At 33.7% G+C, this 19,497-nt stretch overlaps 1 protein-coding gene and 1 long non-coding RNA gene across 18 annotated transcripts in view; both read left to right on the top strand.

Annotated features, from left to right (window-relative positions):
- LOC127711173 (ankyrin-1-like) overlaps nucleotides 1-19,497 on the top strand; it is a 145,332-nt gene that overhangs the window by 105,777 nt on the left and 20,058 nt on the right. For all 17 annotated transcript variants that reach the window (XM_052217125.1, XM_052217130.1, XM_052217141.1 and 14 more), the window contains exons 6-7: nucleotides 11,279-11,317; nucleotides 12,919-12,960. In XM_052217125.1, coding sequence (XP_052073085.1) covers nucleotides 11,279-11,317; nucleotides 12,919-12,960 — 81 coding nt within the window. The remainder of the gene's footprint in view (nucleotides 1-11,278; nucleotides 11,318-12,918; nucleotides 12,961-19,497) is intronic.
- LOC127711178 (uncharacterized) lies at nucleotides 7,185-8,523 on the top strand. Its single transcript, XR_007986537.1, has 3 exons — nucleotides 7,185-7,347; nucleotides 7,514-8,177; nucleotides 8,510-8,523. It is a non-coding gene; the product is annotated as an uncharacterized LOC127711178 (long non-coding RNA).

Genomic DNA, 19,497 nt, shown 5'->3' with positions numbered 1-19,497 from the left:
TAAACTGCTCCCGGTTAATATAAATAAGAAGATGTGGTATGTGTGCCAAATAGTCATCTCCATCCAAGTCACAAAGTATAAAACAATTATAGATTAAAAGTACGGCCTCAACACGGAGCTTTGGCTCACACCGAACAGCAAGCTATAAAGGTCCCCAAAATGACTTGTGTAAAACAATTCAAAATGGAAAAACAAAGGTCTAATTTATAAGTACGATCATTTCGCTACGTTATTTTATAGTTTTTTGGTCAATTCCGAAAAGCAAGTAAGCATATCACTGTTTTTTTAAATCAGAAGTAACGTTGGTGTTATAACAAAAATCTGATACAAAACAGAAATATAAACCGTACACAAGATTTTATCAATCGTTTCTTAACTTATGCCCAAGAGAAAATAAATCTGGAATCCCACTGAAATCCCAGCTGGAATTTTGATGGGATTCCAAGTGGGATCCCACCTAATTCCACCGGGATAAAATTTCGGGAATCCCGCCAAAAGTCCGGGAATTCCGATGTAAATCCCGGTTGAAATATACTGGGATCCCACTGGGATATTGTGGGATTTTGATTGGAATATACTGGGATTCTGATTGGGATCCCGCTCTTTTAGCGGGAATCCCGAAATTTTATCCCAGTGGAAATATACTGGGATTCCAGTATATTTCCACTGGGATTTACATCGGGAATCCCGGACTTTTGGCGGGATTCCCGAAATTTTACCCCAGTGGAAATATATATTTCCACTGGGATTTACATCGGGAATCCCGGACTTTTGGCGGGATTCCCGAAATGCTACGATTTTGCATTTTCTGAGGGAATATACACATTTATTACTCATTATAAGGTAGATGAATATTGCCCTTGTTGTATCAAATCTGTCACGTATATATAAACATTGCGGCATGAATTACATTGTATTGGCCATGTTTAATATCTTATTTCAATGGCTGTCAAGTTCCCATTAAAAAAAAATGTACTTGTATTTAATGTCCTTAATCCTTAAACTTCCATCAAAATTATAGATACTAGTACTACTAGCGAACTTGTTTGCCATTTTTAATGGCTGCTTATATTGTTAAATTACCCATTAATTAAATATGGTACTCACCCCACCCCTCCTCCCCATGTTCACTAACACCTTCAAGCATTTCATTGTCTTAATTGTATTTAGATACGCAGTTTTCACCATGGCTTAATGATGCTCGCTGTTCAGTTTCAAATATTATAATATTAAAAATGTGTGTCAGATATAAAGGATACATGTGAAGTTCTCCTCCTTTCTGTAATTAAATTTGCTGTCTCTGTACTTCCAACTAGTATTGCTGAGTAAAGGTAACTGGAATCTGCATGCAATCCGTTTACTTTCAAAATTGGCAGCTCCATTTAATCATTTAATCCCCTAAAAGTATCAAAAAAATCCACAAAGAATCAATTGTTTTAGACATTTTGAAGCAATAAATTCAATAGAAATATTATTGCATGTTTATACAGTATACATTGGAAGCCAGTTGGAATCAAATTAATTACCCTCCCTCTTTTTTTATCCCCTGAAGATAAAAAACTAGCGACTTATTATTTTCACCAAATAACCATTCACACAATTCAATTAAATTTTTACATATCTACCAGTTATGCCTGTTATGTGACAACAAGATTATTCAATGTTGTTAAAAATAAATATATTTTTCAGTTTATGCAGGAACATATATATATTAGATATATCTGCATGTTCCCAGGTTTATGCTTTCAGATTTTCTGATGTTGATTTGCTAAAAAAAAACCATAAAAAAATCATAGTTCCTCAATAAATTATATTTTATAATCTCATTATATACACATGTTAAATTAAATTTTAATGCACTTATCTGAAAACATCTTCACCATCACATGGAATCTTCTATTTTGCTACAGCGTAATCACATTTTGATGACGTTTTTATTGAGTACTCTAACGTCGAGGTGACAATCTCGCCCCATATTATATCGGCCAGAAGTTGATCCGTCCCCGTAACGGTATTATAAAAATAAATCAAGGGTGTCGTATAAAAGTATTTATTACTGGCCAGTTTTTAAAAATAAGAAAAAAAAAACTTTAATTTAATCGGCACAGGGTGCATGCGGATGGACTAGTGGCCGCATTATCTAGGACGGTATTTTCTAGGGTCGGACTGTTCAGTACAATTACTAAAAACCACGTGGTCATGACTTGTTTACATAAGTTGAGAACCAAGGTTTTACGATGTCGATCGTTGGCCTATCATTGATCTGATAATTTTTCTATGTTATTTAAATGCCGGACAACAGGTAGAAAATCAGAAACGATCCAGCTTGTCTGGCAAAACAGCCGTTGGCGTTTCTCGGGCGCCCTTTCGTTTTTATCGCGAAAATCTCGGCATTTTTCTGACTTTGAAATACTGTCAAACTAAAATTTGTAATTCTTCCATCAACAGAAGTTCAGCTAGCTGTGTAAACTGTCAAATTAAGTGACCCATTAAGTGCAGGGCTTCACCTGACAGCTTTGGTGTCAAACACATTGTTAATTAACACAAATAACCTTTGCTTTATGTCATAAATAATTTGTGTATTTCAAAAATGTTTCAGTTACTTCCCCTTTTTTATCACCTTTTCACAATATATTCCTTAAATTTATTGTTTTTTTTTCTAAAAAAAAAAAAATAAAACAAATTGAATGCAAATGCATATCAGAATATTACTTTTAATTATTTTTAACCTGAAAACACTTCAAATATAAATATTTTGAAAATTATTTTTTTCATCTTTACTTCCATTAATTGATCTATCAAGTGCATTCAAATAATAATTCAAATTTTCATTGAAAGAGGACAACTTTTATTTTTAGAAGCAATAAGTGGGGGAGAGGCATTTAAAAAAGGGCATCCAATTTTTCAAAGCACCAGTTTTAAGTGGGGTCATTCAAAATATATTGATTTAAAAAGGAAAATTTACAAAATTTAGGTTTTTCACAGAAATCTATAACCAGGATATATTTTACATTTCCAGGATAATTTTTTTTAAATTCCACACAAAATTCTGGTTTATGTTTCCCTGTTTAAAGTAAGATGGGATCCCGGTTTCAGACAGTTATCCCAATGGGATCCCAGTTTCGTATATTTATCTTGCTTCAACTGGGATTGGATCCCAGCTTGAGACAGATATCCCAATGGGATCCCAGTTTCAGACATATATCCTGAATGGGATCCCAGTTTCAGATATTTATCCCGAATGGAATCCCGACTTCTGAGGCCCATCCCGGCTTATCCCGCTAATTTTACCGGGATTTGACTGGGATCCCGATAGATCCCGTTTTCATTTTCTCTTGGGTGTCGTTTGATATTTTTCTATAATATGATTTATTCTTGTATTAGTTCGTGCTAAAACAAACTTGATGATAAAAAAAATCAAGAGAGGTATCGAAATCGGTCTTTATAGGTACCTAATGGTAAATATAAACTGTCAACTAAATTCTTAAAATATTCTTTATTCTTGTTGCATTTTTTTTTTAAATAATGTTTTTGTATTTGTCAATGTAATAATTTTACCTGGTAAATCCTTATATAAGATAAGACATGGAACTTTATTCATTTTACGTCAATGGCTAAAACATCATAAGCGTTGCATGGGTAATTATTTAGATAGTTTATGACAACCCGTTTCGGTTGACTGCTTAAATAATCCGTTTATTGAAATGTAAATAACTTTCACCAAGCAACTGTTTTCTATATATAATATTTAAAAATATAAAGTAAATTAGATACTTAGAATATATTTTTCTTGACAAATTTTATATGGATCAGAACTATTATTTTACATTAGAAACAAAAAACGTTTAAGCAAATTTAGGAACATCTTGGGGATATATTACTTATCATTATATCTTTACGGGCGGAATGAATAAATACATGACTACTTTATGTCAGAAAGCACGACTGCAAAGTTTTAATGACTATCACATTTCCCGGTTACAACAATTAATCTTTTCTTATATAACCAATTAAATGTTAAAAATTCTATCGGGAAAAAATGAATTGTTCGTTTGCATACGTTATTTAATGAAATAGATATATAGTATTACATTAAAAGACCACAAAAGAATATCCTCCAAGCTATGCCGATTTTATTCATAAAGGGGAGTAACCCCTGAAAAACACAGATAGAGTGTCGCTCGTTTTATTTAAAATATTTAAAATCTTAACACGACTGAACACGATCTTACAGCAGCTAAACAGATTTTTTACCTTTGGTCTTATTTTATCTGAACGTGATCTAATCAAGTCTTATTTAAACGCTAGAAGAATCTATCTTGTTTATCTTGACCCGACTGATCTGACTGAACACGATATATCGTAACAGAGTCTGAAAGTCTAAACAGGTCTTAACGTTTTTCCCTAGCGGTAAATCAAGGCGATTAAGACTCGATAAGACCAAAATGACCGTTTCAGACTTAAATCTTGCTACTAGTGTAGGTTTCTGACACAGAATGAATGTGGTCTAAGAATTTAAAAAAATTTAATTTACCTATTCAAACCATATCATTATTATTTGCTTTTATATATAAATCAGAAATAACCAATTTAAAATGGAAAATTTGAAAGAAAAAAAAGGAAAAAAAAATCCCCCCCCCCCAAATTTTTGAACCCCCTTATGATTCATCACCCCCCAAACTCAATCCCAGCCTTCCCTTTGTGGTATGGTACCTTGCAGTACAATTTCAGAGAGATCCATACACTTGAACACAAGTTATTGTCTGGAAACTAGAAAAATGCTTGTTTTTTGGCCCCTTTTTCCTAAAATTTTGAGGCAATTACCCTCAAAATCAATCCCAGCCTTCCCTTTATGGTATGGTACCTTGCAGTACAATTTCAGAGAGATCCATACACTTGAACACAAGTTATTGTCTGGGAACTAGAAAAATGCTTGTTTTTTTCCCCTTTTTGGCCCCTAATTCCTAAAATTTTGAGGCAATTATCCCCAAAATCAATCCCAGCCTCCCATTTGTGGTATGGTACCTTGCAGTACAATTTCAGAGAGATCCATACACTTGAACACAAGTTATTGTCTGGAAACTAGAAAAATGCTTATTTTTGCCCCTTTTTTGGCCCCTTATTCCTAAACGTTTTGAGCAATTACCCCAAAACTCTATTCCAGCTTTCCTTTTGTGGTATGGTACCTTGTAGTATAATTTCATAAAGATCCATACACTTACACACAAGTTATTGTCATGAAACTAGAAAAATGCTTGTTTTTTGCCCCTTTTTTGGCCCTTATTCTTAAAATTTGGAGGCAATTACCCTCAAAATCAATCCCATCATTCCCTTTGTGATATGAAACCTTGTGGTACAATGTCAGAGAGATCCATACACTAACACACAAGTTATGTCTGGAAGTTACAAAAATGCTTATTTTTGGCCCCTTTTTGGCCCCTAATTCCTTAACTGTTGGTACCATAACCCCCAAAATCTATCCCAACCTTCCTTTTGTGTTATTGAACCTTATGGTAAAATTTCATAGAGATCCATTCACTTACACCAAAGTTAGAGTGCGAAAACCAATGTGTCTTCGGACGACGGCAACGACGACGCCAACGTCATACCAATATATCGTCGTATAAAATTTACTTGATATTTAGAAGAAATAAAAATTTTGCAATTTTTCAATTTATAAAGGGGAATAACTCTAGAACGGTTAAAGCGACACCACCAAAATTCAAACTTGATCTGTGTTTTGTCGTAATAAGCATTGTGTATAAGTTTCATAACATTTGGTTGAGGCAAACTTAAGTAAGAAAACGGAAACTAAAAATTTTGCAATTTTTCCATTTATAAAGGGGAATAACTCTAGAACGGTTAAAGTGACGTCACCAAAATTCAAACTTGATCTGTTTTTTGCAGTAATAAGCATTGTGTATAAGTTTCATAACATTTGGTTGAGGCAAACTTAAGTTAGAGAACAGAAACTAAAAATTTTGCAAATTTTCCATTTATAAAGAGGAATAACTCTAGAACGGTTAAAGTGACGCCACCAAATTTCAAACTTGATCTGTGTTTTGTGGTAATAAGCATTGTGTATAAGTTTCATAACATTTGGTTGAGGCAAACTCAAGTTAGAGAACAGAAACCAAATTTGGGACGTACGGACGGATGTATGTATGTACAGACAGACAAGGGTAAAACTTAATGCCCCCACCGCTACGGCGGGGGCATAATAATTAGAAAAAACAAATTATGCAATCATTGTAGTAGCTTTGAGCAAGCTTGGATAATTGCAAACATATCTGCAATTATTGGTCCTTTTTTTCAGAAAGTAAATGTAACCTCTTGATGTCTGATGTAACTAACCTATAATTAATGAAAAGGAACGATAGTTCATAATCAACCCAAATGCCTGGCTAATAGCTGTCCCAGAATTATAAATTTGAATACACTTTTATATTGGTTTCCTCATCAGCAGCAATTGTTAGAGTTTAGATAAATTACTTCACGAGAGTTTGTAGTGAAAGGGACAGGTGGTCTGACTGATACAAATTCTGATTCTGTAGTCAATTTTGTCAAAGACGGAATCTGGAAAATGGTCGTGTGACTAAATATTTTAATGACTTATGAATAACAATCACAATTTTTTGTTTGTAAAGTTATTGATTGCAAATTCAAATTTTTGTCTTTTGAATTATTTATTTTGTACACTACAAACTGCTCAGAGTTTGAAAAATCCATATTTTGTGCTAGTTTGGTCAAGCACAGATTTTGCTTGTCAAGACTCGACATAATCTCGACAGAACTTAACTGTACTCGACTTTGGTCTTGACTTTACTTGATAAGTCTGATTGAGTACTTGATAATCTTGGTATAGTCTGAATATGGTCTCGCCAAATGCGCGACCAGTTTTGACAAGTCTCAACTCAGTCTTGAACTTTATATTTAGTCTCGACTGGTCAGAAACAGCCCATCTATCTCAATTATATATTGATCTTACAAAGTTCCAGGTTATCTGGTAGTTGGCTTCATTGCTGTCAAAGTTGAGGATTGTATTAATTAGTAAAAGAAAAGCTAGAATAAGCATGTTTGGATTAAATTCAGATAATCACTTTTAAAAATATCTATAACTTTTTCAAATAAACATAGATTTTCATAAAACTCTACAGCTATTTCAATTATTAGCTCACCTGGCCCTAAGGGCCAAGTGAGCTTTTCTCATCACTTGGCGTCCGTCGTCCGTCGTCCGGCGTCGTCCGGCGTCGTCCGTCGTCGGCGTTAACTTTTTACATTTTGAACTTCTTCTAGAGAACCACTGAATGGAATGAAACCAAACATGGCATGAATGTTCCTTATGAGGTGCTGACCAAGTGTTGTTACTTTGTAGCCGATCCATCATCCAAAGTGGCCGCCAGCGGGGGACTTAGTTTAACATAGGACCCTATGGGAAATGCATACAAATGACTTCTTTTAGAGAACCACTGAATGGAAAAAAACAAAACATGGCATGAATGTTCCTTATGAGATGCTGACCATGTGTTGTTACTTTGTAGCCGATCCATCATCCAAGATGGCCGCCATCGGGGAACTTAGTTTAACATAGGACCCTATGGGAAATACATACAAATGTCTTCTTTTAGAGAACCACTGAATGGAATGAAACCAAACATGGCATGAATGTTCCTTATGAGGTGCTGACCAAGTGTTGTTACTTTGTAGCCGATCCATCATCCAAGATGGCCGCCAGCAGGGGACTTAGTTTAACATAGGACCCTATGGGAAATACATACAAATGTCTTCTTTTAGAGAACCACTGGATGGAATGAAACCAAACATGGCATGAATGTTCCTTATGAGATGCTGACCAAGTGTTGTTACTTTGCAGTCGGTCCATCATCCAAGATGGCCGCCAGTAGGGGACTTAGTTTAACATAGGACCCTATGGGAAATACATACAAATGTCTTCTTTTAGAGAACCACTGAATGGAATGAAACCAAACATGGCATGAATGTCCCTTATGAGGTTCTGACCAAGTGTTGTTACTTTGTATCCGATCCATCATCCAAGATGGCCGCCAGCGGGGGACTTAGTTTAACATAGGACCCTATGGGAAATACATACAAATGTCTTCTTTTAGAGAACCACTGAATGGAATGAAACCAAACATGGCATGAATGTTCCTTATGAGGTGCTGACCAAGTGTTGTTACTTTGCAGTCGGTCCATCATCCAAGATGGCCGACAGCAGGGGACTTAGTTGAACAAAGGACCTATGGGAAATACATACAAATGTCATCTTTTAGAGAACCACTGAATGGAATGAAACCAAACATGGCATGAATCTTCCTTATGAGATGTTGACCAAGTGTTGTTACTTTGTAGCCGATCCATCATCCAAGATGGCCGACAGCGGGGGACTTAGTTTAACATAGGACCCCTATGGGAAATACATACAATTGTCTTCTTTTAGAGAACCACTGAATGGAATTGAACCAAACATGGCATGAATGTTCCTTATGAGTTGCTGACCAAGTGTTGTTACTTTGCAGTCGATCCATCATCCAAGATGGCCGCTAGGGGGGGGGGGGGGGGGGGGCTTAATTTAACATAGGACCCTATGGGAAATACATACACATGTCTTCTTTTAGAGTACCACTGAATGGAATGAAACCAAACATGGCATGAATGTTCCTTATGAAGTGCTGACCAAGTGTTGCTACTTTGTTGCCGATTTACTGTTCAAGATGGCCACCAGGATATTTTATTAAATAACTGGACCAATATTAATCAAAATTTGGCCTCAATCATTATTTGGGTATCTGTTATGATTTTTATCTATCTTTACATGATTTCTAAAACCAAAGTAGAGTCAGGTGATTGACACATGCTCTTGAGAGCCTCTAGTATATTGATCTTACAAAACACAAGGTTATTTGGTATTTTGGTTTATTTCTGTCAAATTTAAGGATTTAACTAATAGGTAAAAAAAGCTGGAATTTTCAGTTTAGACCAGGCGGAAACACAGTTGAAATTAAACAAAAGAAATGGAACTCGTTAGAGAAGGTAAAAATTACCAAGTTGGTAAATTTGAATTATTTACATCTGTTTCTATGGGCTTTAAAATTTATTGAATGTGCATAGTTTAGGATTTTATGCATCTTATGTATGTGTTTTTACTTAAATTGTGGTATGGAGCTTCGAGATATTTGTAAACTTTTGAATTATAGGCAAATTTTCACAAAACAGTCGATTGTGGTAGGTGCAAATACATGTGGATCTTTTTTGTGCATAAGCATAAATTCAGCCGAAAAAAATTCCAGAGAAAGATAATAGATTGGTCTTTTTAAAGCATTAATTTGCATCTCTGCCCCCTGGCAACAGCTTTTTTGGGAAAAAACCCCCAAAATGGGCAATAATTTCATAGAGAATAGAAAGTCGAGCAGACCTTTTTATGTTCCGGCGTGTTTGAGTTGGATATTCTGTCTTGAAAACGTATTAAAGAAAAATATTTGATACATCATCTCGCTTCAGATTCTATTATTTTTATATATTTAGGCTCTAGGTTGATATAATAACATCAGAAATTTACAGTTCTAAAAAATAAGATATATGGGTCAAGTGAAATACCTTTCTAGTGAGTCATAACAACAGAGTAAGTGTGTTCAAATAACAATTTTAAACATTAAAAGTACTTGATGACAGACTTTTCTAGTGGATCTTAGAAATGCATAACTTCAAATAACTTCATTTTTTGTGTGTGTTATCAGGAACATATATATTGACGGGACTTGACACTACCTAAATGTAGCCGATTTTATCGTTGGGTCATAGGTAATAAAGATACGATACGGAAACGGACATGTGTTAAAAACGTACTCGCTATTATCCTAATAATTTCTGATAATATCAATAAAATGTCATTCAAACTAGTTTTACAGTGATGCCAGTGTATCAAACTTGTATTCTGTCACTTCAAATTTGTTATAATCGCATTCATTTTATCACAGAATGGTACAGAATGCAAACAGGGTAATAAAAAAATGGCGCCGATTGCCTTCCCAAATTCAAAAACATTATAAAACACTTCACATCAAATAAATCATACTTATCTTGGTCATTTCATATGACAAAATGTATTAGATATACTTTTCCCAGGTGTTATCTAAGGTAATTAGTCTTCAACCTCTGAAAATTTTTAGAAATATTTAATTTGAATTTTTTAAAATATTCTTGAACTTTCGAAAACTCCCCCTGACAACTGATCAGGCAATAGTTTTAAGTTGACCATATGCATAAAAGTACATTAAATGGCCTGTCCCAAGTCAGGAGCCTCTGGCCTTTGTTAGTCTTGTATGTTTTTTAATTTTAGTTCATTTATATGTTTTGGAGTTTAGTGTGACGTCCATTTTCACTGAACTAGCACACAATTTTATTTAGGGGCCAGCTGAGGACCACCTCCGGGTGCGGGATTTTCTCGCTGCATTGGAGACCAATTGGTGGCCTTCGGCTATTGTCTGCTCTTTGGTCGGGTTGTTGTCTCTTTGACATATTCCCCATTTCCATTCTCAATTTTATAAGGATTGTAATGATACTTTGTGGATAAATTCATCAGTTTTTCAAGGGTAAATTGACAGTGCGTCATCACTACAATGGCTTCCATTTTTAAGATTATATAAATTCAGTGGCATAATGGGGAGATAATTTTAACGAAGTAAAATCCTGACTGAGACTAAATTCAGATAGTAACCTTTTAAAATTTCAGTAACTTTATTTGATAGTTTGGTTTATTGCTGTCAAAATAAAGGATTTAATTAACAATGATTTTAAATAGGTAAAAAAAATCAAAAATTTTCAGTTCAGACTTAATTCAGATAGTCATCTTTAAAAATTTCTATAATTCAAATCAACTTTTATTTTCATGTAACTCTACAGATATCTCAATTATGTATTTATCTTACAGAATTCTAGGTTGATTGGTAGTTTGGTTTATTTCTGTCAAATTTAGGGATTTAATTAATGGATAAAAAAAGCTAAAATTTTCAGTTTGGAGTTAATCATGTTAATTCAGATGGATATCTATTAATTTAATCCTTAAATTTGAAAGTCATTTTAACCTGATGTATAACGATGTGACTGAATTACTATAGTTATTCCATAGAATTATGTAATGTATCAATTAGTATTTAATCCAGTTTGTATACCATGTTTGTCTTGAATATAGACATAAAATACTATTGGTGTAAAATTAGGTGCATGCTTAACTGTAATAGTTTCAACCTTTAATTTTTAGATACAAATGAAAACAAGATTGTAGAGTATAAAGTAAGAGGTAAGGGATTGAAATAGCTCTCAGTGAGTTTCTTTCTAACATTATGCATTAGAACAACTATAGTTATTCTATAGAAATATTGTAAGATTAAGATGTCTGTTGGATAATTTTCACTATTCAGCCTTAAGTTTCCTGATAATATCTGTAATGTCTCGGAGAAGATCGATAGTCAGTGCCAATTAGTTATTTTAAAAAGAGTTATGACCCTTGGAAATGTTAAATTTATGGGAATTGCATTATAAGTGCTTGTACATGTACAATTTGGCCAGATTTTTATGAAACTTATTTCAAAGGTTTATAAAGGACATGTCCTAAAAAAATCAGTGCTGATTGAATATTTTTAAAAGAGTTATGCCCATTGGAAATATCAATTATATCAGAAATTGAATTGCACTGGCTCGCAAGCATTCATTTCTTTACATTTCTCTTAAGATATTTAAAAAAAAAAAATTACAGAACCAAAAAAGAGGTTTTTTTTTTAATTATTGCCCTTAAACAAATAAAATATGTGCAACACGGGGGATATTTGAACTCTGTTCTTTTATTAAGATTAAGGACAAGACTTGATAATCGAAAATATTAGGTATATTAATGCAATATTAGGTATATTAATGCATTCACTTATCAGTGCAACAATAGCGTGTGTTTATGTCCATTCACTTCAATTTATCAATGAAATGCATACGATTTCATTCATACAACCGAACAACTATCACAATGTTTTGATCTTGTAAAAGTAGTTTTACTAACTCATTTGAGTTAATATTTTTATCTGAATAAGCGTTTTGTTAAGACGAAATGCTGATAAAAAGAATAATGGCTTTTAATTTTTTTTATACTAACTTAATCAGTTCAAATATGTCCTTGAATTTCAATGTTATCATTAAACATTTTCATAATTTGGTTCTTAAATTGTTCTATTTCAAAGCCTTAATGCTCGGTAGAACTAATTTATTCATAAGAGTATCATAAGTCAATAGATAGATATAAAAAGATGTGGTATGAGTACCAATGAGACAACTCTCAATCCAAGTCACAATTTGTAAAAGTAAACCCTTATAGGTCAAATTACGGCCTTCAACACGGAGCCTTGGCTCACACCGAACAGCAAGCTATACAAGGCCCAAAAAACTACCAGTGTAAAACCATTCAAACAGGCAAACCAATGGTCTAAAAAACGAGAAAAGAGAAACACTTATGAACCACATCAACAAACGACAAAACACATTTTGAATATATAGTCAAAATACGGTTATTTTGTGCATTTTGAAGCTAAAAGCTTAAGAAAAACCTTTGCTGCAACCGAGAATCCAAAATGTTCTTTAAGCAAAAGGTACCAATCAATATATTTAATCCCTGGACATTTTCTGTTAAAGTCACTGTTAAAAATTATGGAGAAATGAGACCGAAACTGATGTTACAACACAAATTCTGCATAATTGAGGAGTTGTTATTACTATAATATGTTATCAATAATATGATGTACCAAACGGAAATTATTTTGTAGAATTTTGACCTAAATTTAGAAAAAAAAAAACCAATTAAAATCTTAGGGCCAAATGTACCCTTTGTTAACCCACTCCTTTAAATTTTTATTACAGATGGGAAAAAGCTTGAACCTGCTGAAGTAAATCCATTAATCAGTAAGTGAATTATCTCTCAGTGAGTTACTCTCACTTCCTTTATATATCAATAACACATGGTAAGGAAATTTGCTCTCGATGAGTTCCTTACTAACATTATGCAACAGTCATAAATCGATTAAGTGAAAACAAATCTGGGTCACAAACCAAAAAGGAGGGAAACACATCTACTATAAGAGGAAAACAACAGAACAACAGAAACACTGAACTGCAACAAAAACTAACGCCACCATACATAGAAATGGACTATTTGATAACAACTGTCATATTCCTGACTTGGTACAGGACATTTTAAGAAAAAAATGGTGGGTTGAACCTGGTTTTATGGCTAGCTAAACCTCCAGCTTATATGGCAATGTTAAAAATACCGCTAAAATGACAACCTTACGCGACAGGAATACAGAACAAATAAACGCAAGAATACTCAGGACAGAGAAATACATAAACAAAAATATAACAGTACATTACTACATGTAAACCACAGAATAACAATGGTTACTTCCCATGATTTTACGACAGTACACCAGGTTATAAACGGTGCGTCACACAAATGTATGAACGACGTTTATTTTATCACAGGTAAATTTCTAAAAATAGAATATAAAATTGATATTGAGTTTGTAAAGGTGTTATTTTATGTATTTTCTAACCATGACAAGAATATTAGAATAAAAAACTATAGTTATTCTATAGAATTATATGATGATTAACATGTCTGTTGGACAATTTTCGCAATACAGCCTTAAGTTTCCTTACTTCAATCACTTACTACAAGTAATACATTCACTGAATTTCGTAAAAATTAGCGTAAGGTTGTATGCTTATAGTTAAGCTTTTTCATTTACTATAAGTTATAAGTAATCTGTATTCAGTTGATTCAATAGTCCATTTGCAATTCTTTAATTGACCCTGTAATTCAAGAATTATTTGTAAGAGTTTTTTTTTCTTAGGAGGGACATACATTTCCAAAAAAACCTAAGGCCATATGTTAAATGAATTTCTGATTCCCAGACAATAAAAATAATTGTTTTTAAAAAAGTATTGACTGGTATTTTTAGCTCACCTGGCCCAAAAGAGCCAAGTGAGCTTTTCTCATCACTTGGTGTCTGTCGTCATCTTCGTCGTCTGTTAACTTTTACAAAAATCTTTTCCTCTGAAACTACAAGGCCAAATAAAACCAAACTTGGCCTAAATCATCCTTAGGGTATCTAGTTTAAAAAATGTATCCGATGACTCCGCCCATCAACCATCATGGCCACCATGGCTAAAAATAGAACATAGGGGTAAAATGCAGTTTTTGGCTTATATCCCTGAAACTAAAGCATTAAGAGCAAATCTGACATGGAGTAAAAAATGTTCATCAGGTCAAGTTCTATCTGCCCTGAAATTTTCAGATGCATCAGACAACCCGTTGTTGGGTTGCTGCCCCTGAATTGGTAATTTTAAGGAAATTTTGCAGTTTTTAGCTCACCTGGCCCGAAGGGCCAAGTGAGCTTTTCTCATCACTTGGCGTCCGTCGTCCGTAGTTGTCCGTCATCGTTAGCTTTTTACAAAAATCTTCTCCTCTGAAACCACTGGGCCAAATTTAACCAAACTTGGCCACAATCATCATTAGGGTTATCTAGTTTAAAAAATGTGTCCAATGACCCCGCCAACCAACCAAGATGGCGACCATGGCTAAAAATAGAACATAGGGGTAAAATGTAGATTTTGGCTTATATCTCTGAAACCAAAGCATTTAGAGTAAATCTGACTGGGTAAAACTGATTATCAGGTCAAGATCTATCTGCCCTGTAATTTTCAGACAAATCTGACAACCTGTTGTTGGGTTGCTGCCCCTGAATTGGTAATTTTAAGGAAATTTTGCAGTTTTTGGTTATTATCTTGAATATTATTATAGATAGAGATAAACTGTAAAGAGCAATAATGTTCAGCAAAGTAAGATCTACAAATAAGTTGTCATGACCAAAATTGTCATTCGACCCCTGTAGGAGTTATTGCATCCTTTATAGTCAATTTTTAACAATTTTTCGTAAATTTTTGTAATCTTTTACAAAAATCTTCTTCTCTGAAACTACTGAGACAAATTTAACCATACTTGGCCATAATCATTATTAGGGTATCTAGTTTAAAAAATTTGTCTGATGACCCCGCCTTTCAACCATCATGGCCGACTTGGTTAAAAATAGAACATAGGGGTAAAATGCAGTTTTTGGTTTATATCTCTGAAACTAAAGCCTTTAGAGCAAATCTGACAGGTGGCAAAAATGTTCATCAGATTTAGATTTATCTGCCCTGAATTTTTTAGACGAATCCGACAACCCGTTGTTGGGTTGCTGCCCCTGAGTTAGTAATTTTACAAAAATTTTGCAGTTTTTTGTTATTATCTTAGATAGCATTATAATATCTAATATCTAATACTATTAAATATGATTTTAACCTTATTTTACATGATTTCCAAAGCATCAGTAAATACAGGTGAGCGACACAGGCTCTTGAGAGCCTCTAGTTGGTTATTATCTTGAATATTATAATAGATAGAGATAAACTGTAAACAGCACAATTGTTCAGCAAAGTAAGATCTACAAATAAGTCAAACATGAACAAAATTGTCTATTGACCCCATGGTTTTAAAATCTGTTATTTTTTAAATCAACATGCTGTAGTAGTATTTCTTTAAATTTTGTTGAACCTTTCCTTAGCTAGCTAACTTCTTAAAAGCTTTATATTTTAGAAGGTGGAAGACCTGGATGCTTCATACTTTGTATATAGATGCCATATGTTACGAAGTTTCCGTCAGTCATATGTCCATTGTCCTTGACCTCATTTTCATCATGGTTCAGTGACTATTTGAAAAAAAAGTTAAGATTTTTTGTAAGGTTAATTTCTTTCTTATTATGAGTAATAGGATAACTATTTTAAGTATTTGCGTACCTTGTAAGGTCCCCATGCCCGTCAGACAGTTTTCAATTGACCTCAACCTCATTTCATGGATCAGTGAACAAGGTTAAGTTTTCGTGGTCAAGTCCATATATCAGATACTATAAGTAATAGGTCTACTATATTTGGTGTATGGAATGATTGTAAAGTGTACATGTCCAACTGGCAGGTGTCATCTGACCTTGACCTCATTTTCTTGGTTCAGTGGTCAAAGTTACGTTTTTGAGTTTTGGTCTTTTTTATGCCCCCGCTGTAGAGGAGAGGGCATTAAGTTTACCCTTGTCCGTCGGTACGTACGTACGTCCCAAAATTTGTTTCCGTTCTCTAACTTTAGTTTGCCTCAACCAAATGTTGTGAAACTTATACACAATGCTTATTACCACAAAACACAGATCAAGTTTGAATTTTGGTGGCGTCACTTTTACCTTTCTAGAGTTATGCCCCTATAAAAATGGAAAAAAAACATTAGAAAAACAATAAGGTCTTTCCTAACGTAGTTGAAAGACCTTATTTAGAAAAACAATAAGGGGTTTCCATGCTTGAAACATTAGATGTAATTTAGGAAGCTCCTGGTTTAAATCATCAATTAAAACTTGGGTGATTGATTGATTGATAATAAAACTATTGGTCTAGTTTAAAACATTAAATAAATCTTGGAGGTCTAGTTCAAAAACATCAAATACAATATGGCCACCATGGCTAAAAATAGAACATAGGGATAAAATGCAGTTTTTGTCTCGCCTGCGACGAATGTCGCAGAAAGTGAGACATAGGTATTACTATCTGGCGGCAGCGGCGTAAACTTTTTGTATAAAGCTTTATATTTCAGAAGGTAGAAGACCTGGATGCTTCATACTTTGTATGCAGATACCTTATGTTACGAACTTTCCATCTGTCATATGTCCAATGTCCTTGACATTATTTTCATGGTTCAGCGACTGCTTGAAAAAAAAGTTTAGTTTTTTTGTTATGTAAATTTCTCACTTATTATGAGTAATAGGATAACTATATTTGTTATATGGGTTCCTTGCAACGTCTACATGTCCATCAGACAGGGTTCACCTGACCTCAGCCTCATTTCATGGATCAGTGATCAAGGTTAAAGTTACGTGATTAGATACTACAAGCAGTAGGTCAGCTATATGTGGTGTATGGAATGATTATAAGGGATACATGTCAGTCTGGCAGGTTTCATCTGACCTTGACCTCATTTTCACGGTTCATTGGTCAATGTTAAGTTTTTGTGTTTTGGTCTGTTTTTCTAATACTATAAGCCAATGGTGAACTATATTTGGTGTATGGAATGATTGTAAGGTGTACATGTCTGTCTGGCAGGTGTCATTTGTCCTTGACCTCATTTTCATGATTCAGTGGTTATAGTTATGTTTTTGTGTTTTGGTCTGTTTTTCTTATACTGTATGCAATAGGTCTACTATATTTGGTGTATGGAATGATTGTAAGGTGTACATGTCTAGCTGGCAGGTGTCATTTGACCTTGACCTCATTTTTATGGTTCATTGGTCAATGTTTAGTTTTCTTGGTTAATGTTAAGTTTATATGACAGTTGTAATAAAGCTTTATATTTAGGACTATCAACATAATATCAATGATTAGTAAAGAAGGCGAGACATTTCAGCATGTGCACTCTTGTTGGCTTTATCTCTGAAACTAAAGCATTTAGAGCAAATCTGACATGGAGTAGAGATGTTCATCAGGTCAAGATCTATCTGCCCTGAAATTTTCAGACTGTATTTAATCATTCGAGGGATGATACAATAATCACAAAATAAAAGTTAATACAACACAGTTGCCATATGCAGAAGACAAATTACTAATCTTCAAAAACATTCCACAGAAAAAAAATATTTCTAAGTATGTATGTGTTGCTTTTACAGATATATATATACACTTTGTAACAACCTGTAAATAAGTATGAATAATATATACAAGAATTTTTTTGTTACAGTACTGCCAAATTACTGTTATTTCACCCAGTTTGTATTCCATTTTTACTTGAAAATAGAGAAGAGAGCCTTTGTGTAAAATTATTTTGTGCTTAAGGATGTATTCTTCTGACGTTTCAGTCTCGTTGAAATCTCATTCTGGAATTATTTCAAAAACATGTGATAAATATAGTGGAAAATATCAATGAATTTAATAAATATTATAATCAAACTTAACTCTGTGAAAAAATTGTGCATTTACAATAAGTAGTTTTTTAGTAATAAAATTTTCAAATTTTATAACCAATCAAGTCAGTCTCTTTAGCCAAAATGTTGAGAAAATTGGTGAGGACTATAAGAAATGATTTTACCAGAAACATGTACATCCCTTATCAATTTTTTCTTTTCAAATTTCTTAGATATGTATTTTTTCAATCATTTATAACAAAGAAGTTGAAATACAATGCTTTTTGTTCTAAAAAAAGAGAAAAATCCCTTTACAAAATTGACAGCATAGGAAATTTGACACGAAAAAGCAACAAAATTTTATAAAACTTTCTTATATTAAAACCTACCTCTTGTTTTGTTGAGTTAAATTTATTCAGATTGGTCCACTTCATCTTTAGTGAAAGTCTGAAAAAAAGTTTAAATGTGAAACTGATTTTTTATACGAGTGCAAAAAATTTTACGGTTGTATATTTGTATCCCGTCGTCGTCGTCTTTGTTGTCCGAAGACATTTGGTTTCCAGACAATAACTTTAGTATAAGTTAATAGAAATCTATGAAATTTAAACACAAGGTTTATAACCACAAAAGGAAGGTTTGGATTGATTTTGGGGGTTACGGTCCTAACAGTTTAGGAATTAGGGGCCAAAAAGGGGCCCAAATAAGCATTTTTCTAGTTTCCAGACAATAACTTGTGGAATGGTGTATGGATCTCTCTGAAATTATACCACAAGTTTCCATACAACATAGGGATGGTTAGGATTGGCTTTGGGGGGGGGGGGGGGTAATGGCTCAAACTGTTTAGGAATTAGGGGGAAAAACAAGGGTTTCCTTGTTAATGGACAATTACTTTTAAGTACAATGTTAAGTTTGGATTACCTCCCTTACACTGCTTTTAAATTATGTTTGAGACTTTTATGATGTATTTAAATGGGTAATTATGGTTGCAAACTCCATTGGAAATTTGAATTGAGATAATGACCATATCTTGAGGGAAAGAAAAACTAAAATTGTGGGGGGGGGGGGGGGGAAAGGAGGGGATTTTTTTTTGGGGGGGGGGGGGCAATTTGCAACAGCATAGTGTATTGCACAAAAGCAAAAAGTTGAATATAAATTCAAATCATATAACCAATTCTAAGTTCTTTGAATACAGTTATTCTGTGTCAGAAACCTATTATGTGCCAAATATTTAATAACAATCCAAATTCAGACCTGTATCAAGCGCGAATATTGTGTCCAGTTTTGCCCCAACTGTTCAGGGTTGGACCTCTGCGGTCGTATCCAGCTGCGCTTGGCGAAGCAATTTATTTCATGATAATAGCCAAAAAATGGGTAAAAATTGATGAAAAATGAGAAAATCATCAAAATTGGGTACTTTCAAATGGCCGTAACAAAAAAAGAAGTGCACCACCATATGTTTTTTTCTTCA

The sequence above is a fragment of the Mytilus californianus genome, unplaced genomic scaffold, assembly GCF_021869535.1.
Source record: "Mytilus californianus isolate M0D057914Y unplaced genomic scaffold, xbMytCali1.0.p SCAF_8, whole genome shotgun sequence".
NCBI classification, from domain to species: Eukaryota; Metazoa; Mollusca; class Bivalvia; order Mytilida; family Mytilidae; genus Mytilus; species Mytilus californianus.
The sequence above is the reverse complement of the archived record's forward strand: the minus strand, read 5'-3'. Positions and strand labels throughout refer to the sequence as shown.